At 38.0% G+C, this 17,693-nt stretch overlaps 1 protein-coding gene across 9 annotated transcripts in view; it reads left to right on the top strand.

The window, feature by feature from the left end:
- The window catches only part of otofa (otoferlin a), an 88,300-nt gene that overhangs the window by 22,966 nt on the left and 47,641 nt on the right, over positions 1 to 17,693 (top strand). For all 9 annotated transcript variants that reach the window (XM_086264297.1, XM_086264300.1, XM_086264295.1 and 6 more), the window contains exons 3-5: positions 1,286 to 1,374; positions 10,484 to 10,583; positions 15,184 to 15,383. In XM_086264297.1, coding sequence (XP_086120423.1) covers positions 1,286 to 1,374; positions 10,484 to 10,583; positions 15,184 to 15,383 — 389 coding nt within the window. The remainder of the gene's footprint in view (positions 1 to 1,285; positions 1,375 to 10,483; positions 10,584 to 15,183; positions 15,384 to 17,693) is intronic.

Raw genomic sequence — 17,693 nt, 5'->3', positions numbered from 1 at the left:
CTAGATGAGTGTAGAAGAAAAATTTAATCTCATTAGATAGTAAATATTGTCTAGATGTATCAGACTCTCTTTTCTGATTCATATAAAATGATAACAACTCATCTGTTTAGATGATTCAATTTAAGTCTCCATATAGACAGCAATATAATTTTCACTCAACAGGACCTTCAAGAGAGATATCGTTTCGATGATTATTTGTCATCGAGTAAAGAAAAATGATTTCAAATGAACTTCAGTCTTTGGAAATATAGTAAAACTGTTATTCAGAGCTAATTCCTTTTAAAATGCTAATTGACAGTTATCCCTCAAAGCTATCCTCAGACTCACAAACAGGAGGATAATAAATACATTTTCATTGGATTTTTGCTTAGCTCCTGCTTTTTCTTGTTTTCACTGATGCAAAAGTTATCAGTAAGCTTGGTTGGTGCAATATAACCTGGAGATGTTCAGCGTGATGAATAAAACATCAATAAAAAAATCCCTCCTGAACAGTGTCTCTGTAGCTGCTGGTGATTTTTAGAAAAAGGAAATCAAGGATACTGCAAAGTAACAGACGCATGCTGACATAGGGCCTTGAATATAGTCCGGGACTTTGGTTGACTTTTTTATTTTTGCCTATACTTAAGTGAGAAGATAGATAGTACTGTGTATTTTACCTTGAACTTAAAGGAATTTTATCTAGTAAACAGTTAGATGGTGGATAAATTAATCAGTTGAGAAAAATTGATTTTGGAAAAGTGTTGATAATTGCCATTTCAATATAAAAATAATAATAATAATAAGTACACAAATCAGATAAATTGGAAGTTATAGTTATAGTATAGTTGAACTAATGTGCAAAATCATAGGCTGCATATAAAAGATAGAATGTGGCCACCATGATGAAGTGGAATAGCCTGACATTAACATAGCACTTGTTTAGTTTTACAGGCAACGCAAAGCACTTTAGACTGCATGTCACATATTATCTCTTGAGGTCAAAACCCTATGCCATGCTGTTAACATGCATTTATCTTTAATGCTCTCCAGTTTTAAAATCTGAGTCTGCAGGAACTTTTTTGCAACCTCAAGTGGCAATTAGATGAACTGTTTTTGCCATTTATGCAAAGGCTCCATCTGTGAGGTTACTGCTTGGAGAAAACAAGCAATTTAATGGTGTCACTCTGAACATAACAGAACTTGTCACTTTTTTCCGTGCATATAATTGATTGCATTTGCATATAATCCGAATAATCAATGCTGCATGTTAGCTGCAACCTGACCATGTTTTTTTTCTCTTTTTCAGACATTTCGATGGCCCATTGCCAGCAAGCTGGATGGAAATGAAATGCTAGAGATCCAAGTGTACAATTACAGCAAGGTCTTCTCCAACAGGTATGGTGCTGTTTACTAATTCAAGCCCCCCAGACAGCGCTTCAGAGTAAATTGTCTATGTTTGCCTTCCTGCCTTTCTGTTGCAACCTGTGACCACCCCAGACTGACACATGATGCATGTAGCTAACCTAATGAAGGAAACGCTTAAATTCCCCTAGGGGTTTGCTCTAAATTGACTCACCTGTATGCAACAGACTGCAAACAGCAGCCAGGGCTGAGTAAGCATCACGCCAGAAAGTGGGCAGAGGTAATGAAACAGTATTAAAGTCTTGGTAACAGGCATATTTATCATTTCACACACTCCAAACAGTCAGATCATTTTAGAAAAAACCCATCCGGTCCTGTAGCTGATGATACAACTGAAAGTTGAGTATCATTGCTTTTACAATATCCGTAGGTTTAAAGACAAGTCAGACAAATGTTTCATTTTTTTTTAATTGTGTCATAGCTAATATGTTTTTACTGACACATCCCAACCTCACGAGGTGTAATCATGTGAGAACCAACTAAAAATATTACTGTGAGGTTCATCTGACCTGAATCATGGGTGCAGCATGACACTAATAACTTATAATGCTTTGTCTACAGAGAAGAGCCTTATTTTTCTGTCACCATTTCTCGCATGTCTGAAAGAACACATTCCTATTTCATCAATCCAGCCGTCCAACTAGGCCATGTAACTGCTCTTGTACTCCTTGCACATTAGTATTTCTTACATTTCAGATATGTATTCGACCTCTTGATGCTCATACCTGTGTGATGCCTCTTGAGAGCTGCCAAAATGCATGTCACCCGAATACATCCTGTATGAACAGAAATGGAGCAGAATGTACTACTGCTCTCCTAATGTGTTGTTTCTATTACGCTTCCCACATAGACAAGGTGTAGAAATCATTTGTGCAAGGCTGTTTGTGTAAATTGGCTAGTTAAGTAATATCCCTCTTCTCCTCACTTCTTCAATTTCTTGTTAATTTTTCCTTTATTTTGGTTCATTTGGATGGCGCTGTGCACTTTTTGTGTCCTGCTTGAAAAAGTGATGGACTGGTTGTACCAGGAAGCCAGTCCACCTACTGTGTCCATAACAAATCCAGTCAAATTATACCAGCTGCCCAACTTCTCACAATGGACTGATTGATGTGTCTAATATGGTTCAGACTAGAGAAAACATTGCACCACCCTCCGAGTTAATAAAGCACAGTAATGTTAACTTCCTTCTGTGTGTGCCCATAAGCATCAATACATGTGTGTAGCACCAGCTCAATAGTTAGTCTATGTAACCTAATCATGTCTGCAGTGTGCAAATTTAGCTGCATGTAAATGTGTGTAATAAAGAGCTAAATGCTGGTGACAGGTGTGCAGACACATGCTAGATCAAGTCTACATCAAGGCAGATTTGAACTGTCAGCAAGATTTCTTTATGCCATTGTGTGGAAGACTGAAGTTGAAACAAAGACAAATACATTTTTACAGGCATGCATGACAATTAGGGGTCAGTGAGTTTAGGAGGGTTTGGGCAGGGGTGGACGGTTAATTTTCCCAAATGGCAACATGAGAATCTGAAACGTTTGTGGAGGGCCGCACCAAAAAGCTGATATCAGTTCACCTCAGTATTAAATCCACAACAGTCCCAGTTTGTTTCTGTATGCGGCCCCTTGGGAACTTTATTTGCCTAATCCTGCTTTAGTGTGACTGTCCTACAATTAGCAAGTCACTACAGCTTAAGAATGCAGTCACCTTGGCTTCTCAGTCACCTTTAACGCTAGTTGTACGAAAAGACACCATAGGGAAGCAGCTGATATTTTTTAATCTTTCTGGTCATTTTTCTGTCAAAAATTAGCCTTACCAATTCAGAGTGAAAAACTGATATACATAACGTGCTAATCAAGCTAGCTACTTACGCAAAGCCACCTATTCAAAATGGTCTGTAATTATATGCTCCCTAGCAAAGATGTAAAATCTAACAGATTAAGAATTTACAGGAAAAACAGTATTAGGCTGGGCAGTAACACCAGTGTGAGTAGAACAATGTCTACATTAGCATTTTGCTAAAAGCAACACTGCACCAAAGTAGCATAGTTTTGCAGACACATGACTACTGACCATGTGATATAACTTCACCATTCTGGATGTGTGACTATTGTGAATGTGGAGTCAGGTGAATAAGGCCCTAGTCAGCAGGATTAAAGTATGATTTATTGGGTTGGGGAGCTGTAAGAGCTGTAAGAGCTGTAAGCTGTAAGCGTGGCAGTGCAGAGTGGGGAAAAATTACTTAGAAATAAGTTTGATGATAATTTGCTTGTGAACTCTAGTAGATTTTCTCTCTTTAGAGATTAGCTGACCTGTGATGCTACTTTTGCTACTTTTTGATTTAGCCAACTAAGTTAAACACTGCAAACCTATCAGTGTAGCCTATACTAAACTGATATTTTCATGCAACCTTTGAAAAACACAAAATGAGCATACTTAAATTTGTTTTTGCAAAATGCTTCACAAAAATATAATTTAGCAACACGTTATTTAAAGGTCTAATAACTTATTCAAAATTCATGACAACTTTAAATGTAAGATTTAAACTTCCAGTTTATAAAATGTCACATACTGCTTCATCTATCAGTGTCACACATTAACATTTTTCCCTCTCCTAAGGAAATTCAGCAACTGTACATTTAGCTCATGGATACATTTTGTAATAAACTACACAGAAACATTTTGTGTGTTTCCTGATGCTTGTTGAACTGTTTAAAATGTTTCATTTAAAATTATCTTGCAATTAAAAAAAAACACTACTCAATTTATGCTCACTCCTCATAGCTAAATGCTGAAGTATAGCATACATAACTTTAGGTCAGCACCATAAATGCATCACAGGGAAGAAAGGGATGCGTTGAAGGTGTAAGCAGGCTGTGGGATGCCATTATGTTTGTATTAATGAGCAACTATCTCCATGTCATCACTGGAAGAATGCCAGGTTGCAGTGCATGAAAAATTCACGCATTCAGCAACATTATGCAATAACCTGCCTATCAGATGTAATTACTCATTAACTAAAGGTGCCGGAATGCAATTCCAATTGTTGCTATCTAACTTTAATCTTTGTTAGTCACACAGGCCTAGATACTGGTTCTCAACCAGCTAGCAATCACCCATCATAGGGGAAAAATGTGCACTCCTTAACCAGCTGGCAGAAACCACATGATTGCTTTGGTTGCTAGCAGATTGTTGTGGTTGCCCATTGTTGGTGGGCAAAGGTTCGGCTTGCCTACGAATACTCCCCAGCTACTCATCAAGCCACAGTGAAAAAAGAAAAGCGTGACAAAAAAACATAAACTGTGACAGTTTGCCTTCAAAGTAAAGGAAATCTCTCAATTGCAGTGGTAAGGTATGGCTTTTTACACTGAAAGTGAACATTTCCTGGTTCTGGTTTGCATTGCAATTTTTACGGTTTTACTACCACCTGGCAAGTAGTTACTACAGGCAACTTGTTAGGAATCTAAGCAATTAACAAGGCACGACTGTATATTGACTACATATTATATATTGAATATATAATGTATTGGCTGTGTATATAGAGAGTCTTGTTTACAAAAAAGAAATATAACAAATTCATATAGGTGCAAGCATGCCATTGCTCTGACACAGCAAGATTCTCATTCTTAACACTGCATATAGAGTTATAATTTTTTCAGATGTTTTTTCCAACTATGGAAAGCTTTTTCATAACTTCAGATGGATATTAATTCTGCATCATTGATCCTTAAGCAATGAAGGCAATTTTTACAGTTGTACACAAAGCAACTGCTAGATCCATTTTAAAAAACATACATTAAATTCAATTTAAAAGCAGAATTGATGTGAGCCAGAGTTTCTCTTGGGTGGGAAAAAAACACTGTTCTATTTTAATGAAACTTTTTAATCGACTTACTTTTTCATAACAGCTCAAGCACATTTGGAGATGGTTGAGTCCAAGCAAAATGTATACTTTGCCATAAGTAGGCAGTTCTTAAATGTAAAAACTGAGTACATAAGCATAACCGGACACACATTTAAACAGGTAAATAATTCAGTGTGAGTCACAGCTTTTGTGGTTCTTGCACCTGTTCCACATGTCCACAGGCTACTTAATTACCAGGGTATTTGATCTACTTCATCACTGTTTGTACCAACACACTTTAGGGCCAGTGTGATACACCCTGCCACCACAAATGTGATCACATTACAAAAACACAAAGAAAGGGCAGTGATGTGTAGTGGCCTCTTTGCTGTAGTGACATATAGACCGTGTTTTATTTGTTTTCTCATGTGGCTGAGAGATTTGCTTTCATATTCGGCCCATCATGGGGTATACTGTGTGGGAGTTATTGAGCACTGAACAGTGACAGGTTATATGATAGCATATTCAGTGTTCTAAACCTGAGGTCGGTGGTGTCTCAGCGCGTAGATTGTAAGACTGAGATAGAAGCCACAGGCAGGATGCCTGAGGCAGACTTAACAGTAAGCAAGCGAGAACTCAATATCAGCAATAAACAGAATTCTAAAAGGTCCAGATGCACGAGGAATAACCTAAGCGACCAAGCTCAGGAACATAACAGACACCTAAACAAAGGAAAAGGGACTATGTATACGGACATAGGGGAGGACAAACAAGGAGGAAACAAAGCCAAAAGCAAGACAAAAAAAGTAATTTTTTAGGTGCTTTCAATTGATCCTTCCTGTCCAGCAACATATATAATAATGTGTATGTGTTAGTCCCCATAGGGAAATTACTCTTCTGCATTTAACCCATTCACCCAGTGAAGCAGTGGGCAGCCACCAGTGCAGCGCCCGGGGAGCAGTGTGTAGGGACGGTACCTTGCTCAAGGGTACCTCAGGGTATGTAAAATAGTATTCACTGATCAATTGAGAGTGGTTGCAAGAAGTTACTGGCAGCTGCTGTGAAATGGAATGCTAAAGCTGAAAAATGGAAACAGAAGCAATTCACCTTCAAAGTAAAACTTGTGCATTTTGAAAGGCGTCTACTTCAGCATTAAGGGACAACTTTTATTTTGAAGACAAACATTCTCCATTTGCAGTTTGCATCACACATTGTTGAGTTTGCTCCATGGTAGTTAGCTAGCAATTAAATGTAGACTAGCTGCTGTTTTTCACACAATTGTATCAATCTGCCAGCTACCAAAAAAATCAGATGGAGGAATTTTGTGCAACACTTTCCTTGTGACCAGTTTCACTCAGTGATAGCCAGTTATCTCCAGCAACCACTCTTAAACCAGTTGGCTAATATACAATTTCCCTAGTGGCCAACTGTACCGAGGGGTTGCTGATCAGCCTGTGTGACTGAGGAGTCTTCAGCTAAACAGATAAACCTGGTTTCATTTTTGCTTTTGTTTCAGTGCAAAATGAAAATTGTGTCAATAATAGGCAGATTTTGTCTATGCTCCGCACCCCCACACGCGTCTTTACAAACCTTATGTTCTCTCTTTCTTCCACTTCGCCTCTCTATCCTTTGGCATAGTTTGAAATAAAACAATCAGTCAAAACAAACACATTTACATATAATTCTTTGTTTTGTCCTGCAATGGAATGTGTCTGTTACAAAGCTGTAAGAGTGCTTTATGTATATGCATCACAGCAGTAAAAGGAGCTAAACCGCAGGACCACACTCAGATTGCCATGGCATGCTGATGGGCAATAAAGCAAGACATAATAGCTTTTTCTATCATTTGCGGTTAAAAATTCTATTAAGCTCATCTGCGTGTGTGAAAAGGAGACAGGGTGTATTGATTGCATCCCCATGAATCAATAGATCATCTTTGAGCAATTCAGTGATGCATTCAGTGAATCTGCTCATATTTGTATTAGTGGCAGCAGAGTGCTTGGCAGAGACTTTCTGGCAGATCACGGGGGCCAAATCACACACTCCTGTCAGCTGTAACATTTCCATTTCACACTATCCTCCAGCTGCACTACCTGCCGCTGCAGTGGATTAGAGCATCTTTGCGAACCCTCTGTCTGCCTTGGAAAAAATATTTTACATTTCAAAGCTGAGCTCACCTCTTCACAAATACACCTGAGCCAGACATTTTGCCATAGTCACACCTTAAATTGAGAAAGAGAAGAAGAATTAATGCAAATTGAAAGGGAAGGGAGCTGAATCATGAAGCAGATGAAAGTAAATTGTTTGCAGGACTTCAATCAATAATGAATGCCACCTTTGAAGTGCTAAAAAAAAGCGAGCCAGAACATGATAGGCCTTGCTCAGTTCAATTATTCAGCACTTGCAACACGTGCTACAAGGGTTGAAAGGAAATGACAGACCATTTAAGTAGCACTGGATATATTGATCACCCCTGTCTGGTAAAGGAAACAGTGCAGTGGGTTATTAGTAATATTGCTCAGAGTCTCAGAAGTTTCTATTCATCTTCAAAAGAAAAAAAGTTTTCTGCACAAAGCCATCTATATCCACACAGACGTTTTTCTTTAGTCATGTCAGGCCTGTAGAGTTGTGCATGGAGTTATGCATTGGGGAGCCTGGCAGATACTCACTTTCACAAAGGCAGAACCTGCCAGCGCCTCGGGGGAAGCACATACTGTTTTTGGGTTTTTTTTTTAACCTGCAATTCAAAGAGAAGTCAAGTTCTGGAAGTCTAAATTTACCTCATTATTAAGTTTCGAAGCTCTGCTGACAAATGTAGCCTCACTTTCTACTGTAGTTTGAATTCATCACCACTGACTCCAGAGGAAAGACAAAGTGAAAACAGAAGGTATAGAAAGAGCGAGAGATTAATCTAAGGAAAGGGGGAAAAAAATAATAGCAGACAGATTGCTGCTTTTGTTGCAGCTCATTCATTTATTGAGATAGCATTCGGGGGGAGGGGTGGGGTGGGGGGGGGTATGTTGAATTGGAGGTGTCCTTGTGTACATGTGTGTGTTTGTGCGTACTGCAGTCCTTCACTCTATTCTGACTTGTCAGGTTCAGTAGTCCTGTTGGGAAGATCACATTGTTGGCTGCGATCCCTACAGATTTCCTCTGTGTGTGCATGTGTATTTGCAAGTGTGTGCATGGCAGCTGGTTAACTATTGTTTCCACGCTTTCGTTTTATGATATTGTATCTCCCTACGGGCTCATATCCAGGCTGCTGTTTGTGTGTATGCCTTTCCTTCCTTTTGATGCTCTCTTTGAATATTTATCACCCTGTATGTCACATATGCAGTAGAAATATAAGATGCAGCTTTATTTTCGGTCCGTGAGTTATCCGAGGTACGTGTTTGTGTAGCTGTAAACATTGTTTGTCACCACTGTATATGGCAGAAATGCCATATGTGGACTTCAGCACACGTTCTTCATGTGTGGCTGACTGCTCTGCAAACAACACACTTTTATGAGGGAAACTTTTTAAATTATTCAGCAGCTCTAATTGACCACCTGAATGGGCACTGTACTGAGTTTCTACCCACTGTAACATTTCATGAGGTGTCCTTGGGCAGTGGAGAAATCCATCTTATGATCTAAAGTTTGCAATAGGGAGGTACCATTATGTTGGTAATTCTTCAGGGGGTTCTGGATGGAGGCAACGCATTATATTAAAAAATGTTTTGTGTATGTTTCCTAAACGTTCCATAACATAAAATGAAATTCTCTCCTGAAAGCATTATGTTGATGGATCATCAGTCTGTCTGTCAATCCCATTTTTATGAACACAGTATCTCAGGAAAGCCTCGAGGTTCTCCACAGTTTGCACAAATATGAATATTTAAGCTTCAAAGCACAAGTTACTACACCAATGTCTGACGTGATAGAATATAAAATGACATTTTAAGCCCAAAATACCAACGGTAGACTTCACCGTGATGTCACACTTTCATGGACATTATTAAATGCCATAACTTAGGAACAGAAGAGGAAATGTGACCATATTTCACATTTTGTTTTTTCACTTTGTTGCCTATTCTGAAAATGTGCTGACTGTAAATCTGATTTGTGGCTAGGTTGAAGATGCATGTGCAGCCTCCACTTTTTTTTGTAGTGCCTTTATAGTAAAAATCCACATTTAATGCAATCATGGCTACAGCAATATCTTTTAGCTGTACCTCGTTTGGACATAATTTATAGGTAGAATAAATAGTAGATGGATAGATGTTTAATTTACAGAGTAGTTTTGACCAGTGTGGAACATTTTTGTGTTAACTGTTTGATATTAAGCATGAAAAATGTCTAAGTATTTTAAAATAGGCAGTAAAACTTAATTCCTATTGCTTATCTGCTAGGAAAATTAGTTATCACAGCAGAAGCAAAAATCATTTCACAAGATGCACTTCCAAACTAACCGGGGGGTTGGGGCACTAATTACTTCGTTTGAGATGCAGCATATGGCAGAGTGAGCTGGTGACAAAGGTAGTGAAGTACTTTTTCACTGTCTGTCACCGCAAATGTCCAACAGAAGTAGAAAGAGTGCCAAAGTGATATGGATCAAATTAGACACCTGCAGTGGCCAAAACAGCTCAGTTCACTGCTGCTTACATCCAAAAAAAGAGGAGATGTTGTGTAAAATTTAATGAAACCGCTAAGGGATTTGTTAATTATTAAAATCCCATGTATTTAATGAAATATGGAACAAGATGACAAATCAAATTTTAAACTGCGAAATGTTTTTTTAATAACAAAGACAGAGACATGTTAACATATTATAAATATATATGTAGGGTTTTTTTTTTCCATTCAGCAATTCACAGCTTCTTTTGTCATATTTTTGTTTTCATAATGTGAGTTCACAGCTCTACACTCCTGGTGAGGTAGTTTAGCACACTTTTATAAGAAAGAAATTATGTTGTACACAATAAATTTGGCTTGGTCATTGTATTGCTTAAACAAGCAAAGCCTTAAAAAGGGGGGGGGGGGGGGGGTGCAAACTTTAAAGGTTTAAACTAGGACATGTATGTTTGCATGTGTTTTTTTTTCCAAATGCAGTGATGCGAGCGCTCTATTGCAGCATGTAAAACAAAGATAAACAGATGGGCAGCAGAGGAGGAACAAAAGACAAGTGACACAATGCCATTATTGATTCTATTGATTTCTGTTTACAATGCATGGCTCTTTGTTGCTCTTTTCCTACAGACTCATTGGGACTTTCTGTATGGTGCTTCAGAAAGTGGCTGAAGAGGGACATCTAGAGCTGACTGACACACTCACTGATGATAACAACACGTCAATAAAGGTAAACTCTCACATTAGAACAATCTACAGACATAAATCAATGTGAGCCAATCAAAATATTTAGACAGCATTTTCATGTGACTGCACCATCTAATTTGAAACCTTTAATGTTGGGCCTTCTGTAGCTTTATTTCAGTTTATGTTGGGATTCATTCATAAACCCATATTTTATCGACAAGACAACACAGATAACATATCAAATGTTTAAAATAAGAAAATAACAGAAAAAAATCAAAGCTGTTTTGAAGTGATCGGCAGCAAAACATTGAGTAACAGGGCAACAAAAGGAAAAGTAAGTTCAGCTCGAGGAACATTTTGCAGCTAATTAGACAACAGGTCAGTGGCATGTTTAAGTATAAGAAAAGCATCTTGGAGAGTATCTCAGAAGTAAAGATGAACAGAGGTCCATCAATCACCAGGAAACATTAAAATCTGGTTATTTTTTCTTAATTTGGATTGAAAAAAATTGTGGATAGAAGTCGGCTTGCTCTCTAATGATCCTACTAAACCAGTGACATCTTTTTCAGTGGTAACAAGGACAGTTTTGAGAAAATAAAAAAAAGGGCTTGGATAAACGTACAACATGTTACCCAACAAGCAACAAATGGCAAAATTAGCAATTTGTTGCTGAAAGTATAGCATTTTGCCATAAAATAGGTAAATATTATTCCCACAAAGATGTTATAGATGTCTTTGCTTTATGAACTGATCACATGCCACTGTTGAGTTTACATATTGTTTAGATTTTTCCTAGTCACCAGCAGTGTTGGTCAAGTTACTTGAAAAAAGTAATCAGTAACTAATTACTGAATACTTCCCCCAAAAAATAATCCCGTTACTTTACTGATTACTTATTTTCAAAAGTAATTAATTACTTAGTTACTTTTTAAAAACACGATTTACAACCTGAAGAGGTGATAAAGCGATAGATCTTTCAGCCCAATTCTACTTTTTCTACATAATCCATCATACAAAATATAATCAAATGGAAAAGTCCCTTTTTTAACTTGTTTTATCAGTTTTAATCTTTTAACTTTATGCATCAAGCAAAAAATTTAATTATATGCAACATTCTCTGACTTGAATAAATTAGTTTAACATTTAAACCTATTTTCTGCACATTCCAGCACATAAAATAAAATATTTTTTGTGTTTACACTCAGTCTTTCAAATAGATGCAAGTAAAACACAGCAGAAAATAAATAAAGTCAAAGACTAGCGGTCCTGTTGCTCTATTTTCACCTGCAAAGCAGGAGTGGAGTAGGCGGAGGTTTACCCTGGTGCAGGTGTGCGGCAGCGGTCAGTGGAAGAATCCTTTTCTCTGTGAGTTTCCCATTACGTCGTTGCGCACTCGGTGCTTGCTTGGAAGTTTAGGGGTTTTTTTCGCTGTAAAAAGAAGTTTTCTTCCTACGCACGATGGACGCTAATGTTTTTGTCACTTTTTATGGAATCAAACTCAAAGTAAGGTCAGTACTTCCACGCTTTAAACCATAGGTGTCAAACTCTGGCCCGCGGGCCAAATTTGGCCCGCAGCCTAATTACATTTGGCCCGCAAAGCCACACCAAATTACTATTAGAGCTGGCCTACTGGTATTATACAGCTAATATATATATATAGTTTAGTATTAAGCTTTGCTTGTTCCATATTCAGTTTTTCAGCAAAACTTATTTGAGTCCATAAGAAAAGATTCATTCTTATATCTGGAGGAAGATTTCTTTTTTCAATAAATATTAACGTTAGCCCGCGACTTTGTTCCAGTTTTGAATTTTGGCCCACTGTGTATTTGAGTTTGACACCCCTGCTTTAAACGCTGCACGCTCATACTCTCTCCCACAATCGATATGTGATCCATTGTTGATCTGCACACAGCTGTTGTCACTAAGGGCGCACTCGCTTACGTCACTGTCATGAGACATTCTTGCAAAAAAATCACGGTTTTAGTAACGCAGTAACGCAGAGTTACTACGGGAAAGTAGCGTAATCTAATTACCGTTTTTGCAATAGTAATCCCTTACTTTACTCGTTACTTGAAAAAAGTAATCAGATTACAGTAACGCGTTACAAGTAACGCGTTACTGCCCATCTCTGGTCACCAGAAAGTAACACAGGCAGTAACTAACTAGGATAGGCTCCATGTTTAGCCTCACTGAAAAGATCAGCAACATTTGCTGCGAACTTTCAAATATCTTTATTTTAAATTCAAGCAGAGACTCCAAAGTGCCCAAAATGTGTCAAAATGAGTCTAATCTAAAATAGACTTATTGAATATCACAGTCATGAAAACATGCCTTTACTCCATGGTTACATTACCTTTAGTTAGGTAGTTGAAAGAACCTGATGAACACAGCAGAGGTTAAAACTGAGCCTAAATCGAACTTCTAGTTTTGTAAATTATACAACTTACCATACGGCATTAGAATTGAAAGGGATTGTATTAGCTTCCAAAATGCATTCACAAGCAAATAGGGGACCATTAAATGGAGAAATCAATCTTGAATTCCACCTGCACTGCTGACAATAAGCAATGTAACAGTCATCACTTGGCCTATAAAGGCACAAGCATTAAGGACCCTCACATCAACGAGGATCTGATGGAAATACAAGTGTGTCGTAGCAACATCAGCACATTTGCATTTAACATGAATCCAGATATTTACTATTGATTGGAAATTTTATTTAAAACTGCTCAACCGAGAGCAGTTCAGTGGTGAGGTTGAGAGTGAGGCTGATTTAGCAGCGAATGCATAATGTAAGAGTGAATATGTATATGGAAATGAGGGCAGCACAATTGAGTGTGTGAGAGAGAAGCCAACCATATGAGCTTTCAAACCACCCCAGTGTGCAGAATGGTGTTCCTGGAACCGGGAGCACTGATGTGATGCTTCTGAGATGATGACACGCAGCATGGGAGAGCTTCAGGGTTTACACACATTGCACACATTGATGCACATATCCACAGACATATGTGCAAGTCGCTTCCCATGAAAACAGGAGAATGGTGATTTTGTACCAAAAAACTGGTAAAACTAAGCCAGACATAACCTGAGAGCAACACTTTTACTTACAATCCTGCACTGGTGTGGTTGCCATAGAAACAAATCGAACTCCTCGCGGACCACAGCTATCGCCTTGTGAGGATATAAGGAAGAGCTGGCGACACAGAGAGAAATGGAGGAGAAAGGAGCCGAGAGCCCCATGTACATTTTTTTCCTCATCCATCTTTGTCAGTGGAATAAATTGGCTGCTCTGTAAAAAAGATCAGGTCGTTGTCAGGAGGCTAAAACTTGTCCAAGCAAGACTCCCAAGAAGGCACTAAAGACACACTAAAGTGTCACCCATGTTTCTGACCTGGATTAAACAAGCAGTTAGTGTCAGTCTGACTTCCCCCAACAAATACCAAGCAGAAGACATCATTTATTGTCCTGTCAAGTTTGTTTCTACTATCAAGAGCTTTTTCTACACAATTAAACTGATATAGACATGCCAAGACTATGTATTACTGTGTTGTCTATTGTTTTGTTGTTGTTGTTGTTGTTTATTTCAGTGAACTACAAGCTCAGTTTGACTTGTGTGTTGGTTGTAACATATAAAGACTCACTCATGGCTCAGTGGTTGGTGCACCCTGTCAGTCAAAGCTGCCTCACAACTAATAATGACATATATAAATGAGTGTGTTAAATTTGCTAATGGGTCCAAAATCTGTTTGTTTGTTTTTTTTAAAGACAGTTTCTGCTTCAGAGTTGTGGATTTAAATACAGGAGTTGAAAGGGACTCACTCCGTTTATTGACATTCTCAAGTTGGCATAAATGCAGTCTTCTGACACTTTAGCACACATCTTAAGCTAACATGTTGGTCTTGGAAAACTGTACAATCCCAGCTTAAGTTTTTTAATTCATGTGGTAGTTGACGCTGTAGGCATTCTTCCTGTGCCGAAGAATATGTTAGATTAAAATAACTTTACAGCATCTGCAGGTAACTTGCTGTTTCTCAAGCTTTAACAGCATACAGTGATATGATATTGATGGCTGTGTGAGTATGTTCTAATGTCTGGATACACTGCCATTCTAGCAAATAAAAATTATATATGTAGCAAGGGCAAAATGTCTTTTGACTGTTTCTCAGTTAGAGGTATCACAAGTGATTATATCTGATTTTGACAAAGGCATAATTAAGTCCCTACAACAGCTGAGAGAAGACTGAGATTTCCTTAGCAAATGAAGTCTCATATCAGAGGAAACAAAGACGCATTTAAAAGATACTATAAAAATGTCAATCTGTGGAGAACAGTAGAGTTTATAGTAGAAGTATAAGTTTCTGGAGAGGACACTGTTTAAAGATGTTTTAAACTTTATTTTGGGGAAAAGTTAAAAAAAAAGTGTTTTTCAGACCTAACTTCTAACCATTAAAACTGAAGAGAGATTTTAGATATTAGATAATGCTTCAAATTAAATGACCAGATTAAGTACTTGAAGTCATTTAAAGATAAGCTGTACGTCTTTGCTTCTGAAAGATTTACTATGATTTTATCCAAATACTTTGAAGCTTCGTAACGCCGTTTCAAGTAAGCTCATTTTCATTCATTCACTATTTCATTTCCAGACCAATGTTACCATAGAGATCAGGTACCAGCCGATGGATGGCATGGTTGGAGTGTGGAGTGACGGGGACTTCTTGGATGTTCCTGACGACCGTGATGGGACGTTTTCCTTTGAAACAGATAGCTTGCTGTCAGGACAAAGCCACGGGTCAGGGACGTCCCCTGGACGATCTTTACATGGATCCATACCAACCTTCAGAAAGTAAGTCAAACATAAAACCATCTCTACATTAGAACATAGCACATTACAAATCAACTACTCTTAATTTGCCTTTCAAGATTAATGTGTTGGCTTCCCAAACAAGATATATTGTTTTAATTACATGATTCACTTTTTAAGAAGTCAGTTCCAGTAACAGCACTACTGACTCACACGTGGGTGAGAATTACTGACTAGTTCATGCAACATCTGTTATGATTACAGAGAGAAATAAACAGGAAGTCTGTTTTTTAATAAAGACTTTATTGTTCCACAAACGAGCTGTTATAAGTGATCAGTTGATCATCAGTCTATGGTGTAGACTTGACTATTGTTATTGTTTTTGCAAAGTTTCAATGAAATAAGCAAAGTATTCGAGGCAGAACTAGCAGCTTAACCCCTCGGGACAGTTACATAACTGTAAAGCCAAAAGGAACAACCTTTGGTCCCGTGTAGAAAAGACATAAATTTACTCAATTTAATACCAGAGCAGTGAAGAACAACAGTTGCTGGATTCTTTAGATTCTCAGTAGTGCTAGGCAGCTCTTTTTAACATAAATGACCTAATTGCTGTCCAGAGACTCCAGACTGAAAGACGTTAGAAGTTGTTTTGCATATTTGGCACAGAGTAAAGCTTTGTAGCTCTATAAGAAGTTTGCAGTGTCGGATAAACGGTAATGCGGTAAAAATGCAGTAGGTTATGAACGAGAAGCCAACATGGAAGCTAGAAGTATCTTTTATTGAGTGTTTTAGTTGAATTGTTATAGTTCCTCCTACATAACTGCAATATCTCTTGTTAAATTACCATCTTCTACTGGTGTTATATGTCATGCCCCATTTCCTGTCTTCCTCTTCACTGTCTGATAACAGACAAAAGTAATCTTAAGACACCAGGCAAGAAGTGTTTAATTTCATTGATTACACAAGAGTAGAGTGCAGCGTCCACTATATGGGAAAATGTATGAGTATCATGAAGTTGAATCTCCACATATTGCTGTTGTATAATAGTAATAGTTATGTTGGGTCACAGGATCCATGTGTATACAAACGTTTCCATTTTTTTAATCCATGCTGGCATCTTTTTCCTGAAAACCATTTGCTTACCTGACACACACACACACACACACTGAAAATGTATGTATGCCTGTTTTAAGAAAAAATATAAAGATCCTCATCTACTGTATAAGCAGAATCAATAATGTCATTCCTAACAATATAATCAATTCCTATAGACAAGTAAACGCAAGCCATACAACATCAGATATATTTAGCATAGAAAGCTCTAAGAGCATGTTCTGCCAAGGCTTTTTCTCTTTTGTCATCCTCTTCCTCTGCAGTTCTACTGTTGCGTTTTCGCTGAATAGCATGTGAAATAATCTGTGGGTTGTATTGATTTCCACTGAAACTATCAACACAGCCAAACCCCTAAACCCATCTTTGTGCTGTGTATTGAATGGGCATGTATAAAAAGTTTGTGTGTAGCTTGCTGTTGTGCTCAAGTATTTGTCTGTTAATACTGAACACCTACGTTTACATTGTGTTACAGTATCAAATTCCTTGGAAACAGGGTTTCCAGCCTGAGGACAATGAGAAGAGTTAGATAGAAGTTATAGAGCATCCCATGAGTGTTACATAAGAAAGGAAGACTTTGGATATTGCTCAGAAAACAGAAATGAAAATACTGCTGTAGAAAAATAGTGTAAAAGAATTTAGTAGAAGCGGGAAGAAATTTGTGATCAAATTGTTTTTTTGCTACACACGCTTCAGGTGAACCGGCCTTCTTGTTTCGTTGCTGAGGTTGCTACAAGCTGTCAGTCAGACTAGGGCTGCTCAATTAATCGAATTTTAATCACGATTACGATCTGGGCTTTCAACGATCATTAAAAATGACTGAGCCGATTATTAGCCCCTCCCTCATTTATCCGCGACACCTTAAAGGCCGGTCCGTGAAAATATTGTCGGGCATAAACCGGTCCGTGGCGCAAAAAAGGTTGGAGACCGCTGATTAAGAGGACCCGAGGGAAGCTCAGAAAGCTAAGCAGAAGTTATTTGGAGAGTGACTGCCGTTGGTTGAAAAGAGTTAAAAAAAAAAAAAAAAACTTCAGTGGTGTTGCACACTATTTTATATTATTTTTAAAAAGTCATTGTTAACCCTTTAAAGCCGGTCAGAGCAGCACGCTCCGTTTTGCGTAACTATTTTTAAATCCCTGTAGAACCTGAACCGTGTAAGCTAGCGCAATAATTTGTTTTGCATATGAAACCGGAGGAGTTGTACTTACATCTGATGCCATCAGCTTGTCCTCGGTCACGGTT

The sequence above is a fragment of the Aulonocara sp. 'chitande type north' Nkhata Bay genome, linkage group LG15 (genome assembly GCF_057382095.1).
Source record: "Aulonocara sp. 'chitande type north' Nkhata Bay isolate Kocher_YH1m ecotype deep benthic linkage group LG15, A_spYH_male_GT1.1, whole genome shotgun sequence".
NCBI classification, from domain to species: Eukaryota; Metazoa; Chordata; class Actinopteri; order Cichliformes; family Cichlidae; genus Aulonocara; species Aulonocara sp. 'chitande type north' Nkhata Bay.
This window is presented reverse-complemented; position numbering and strand designations above follow the sequence as displayed.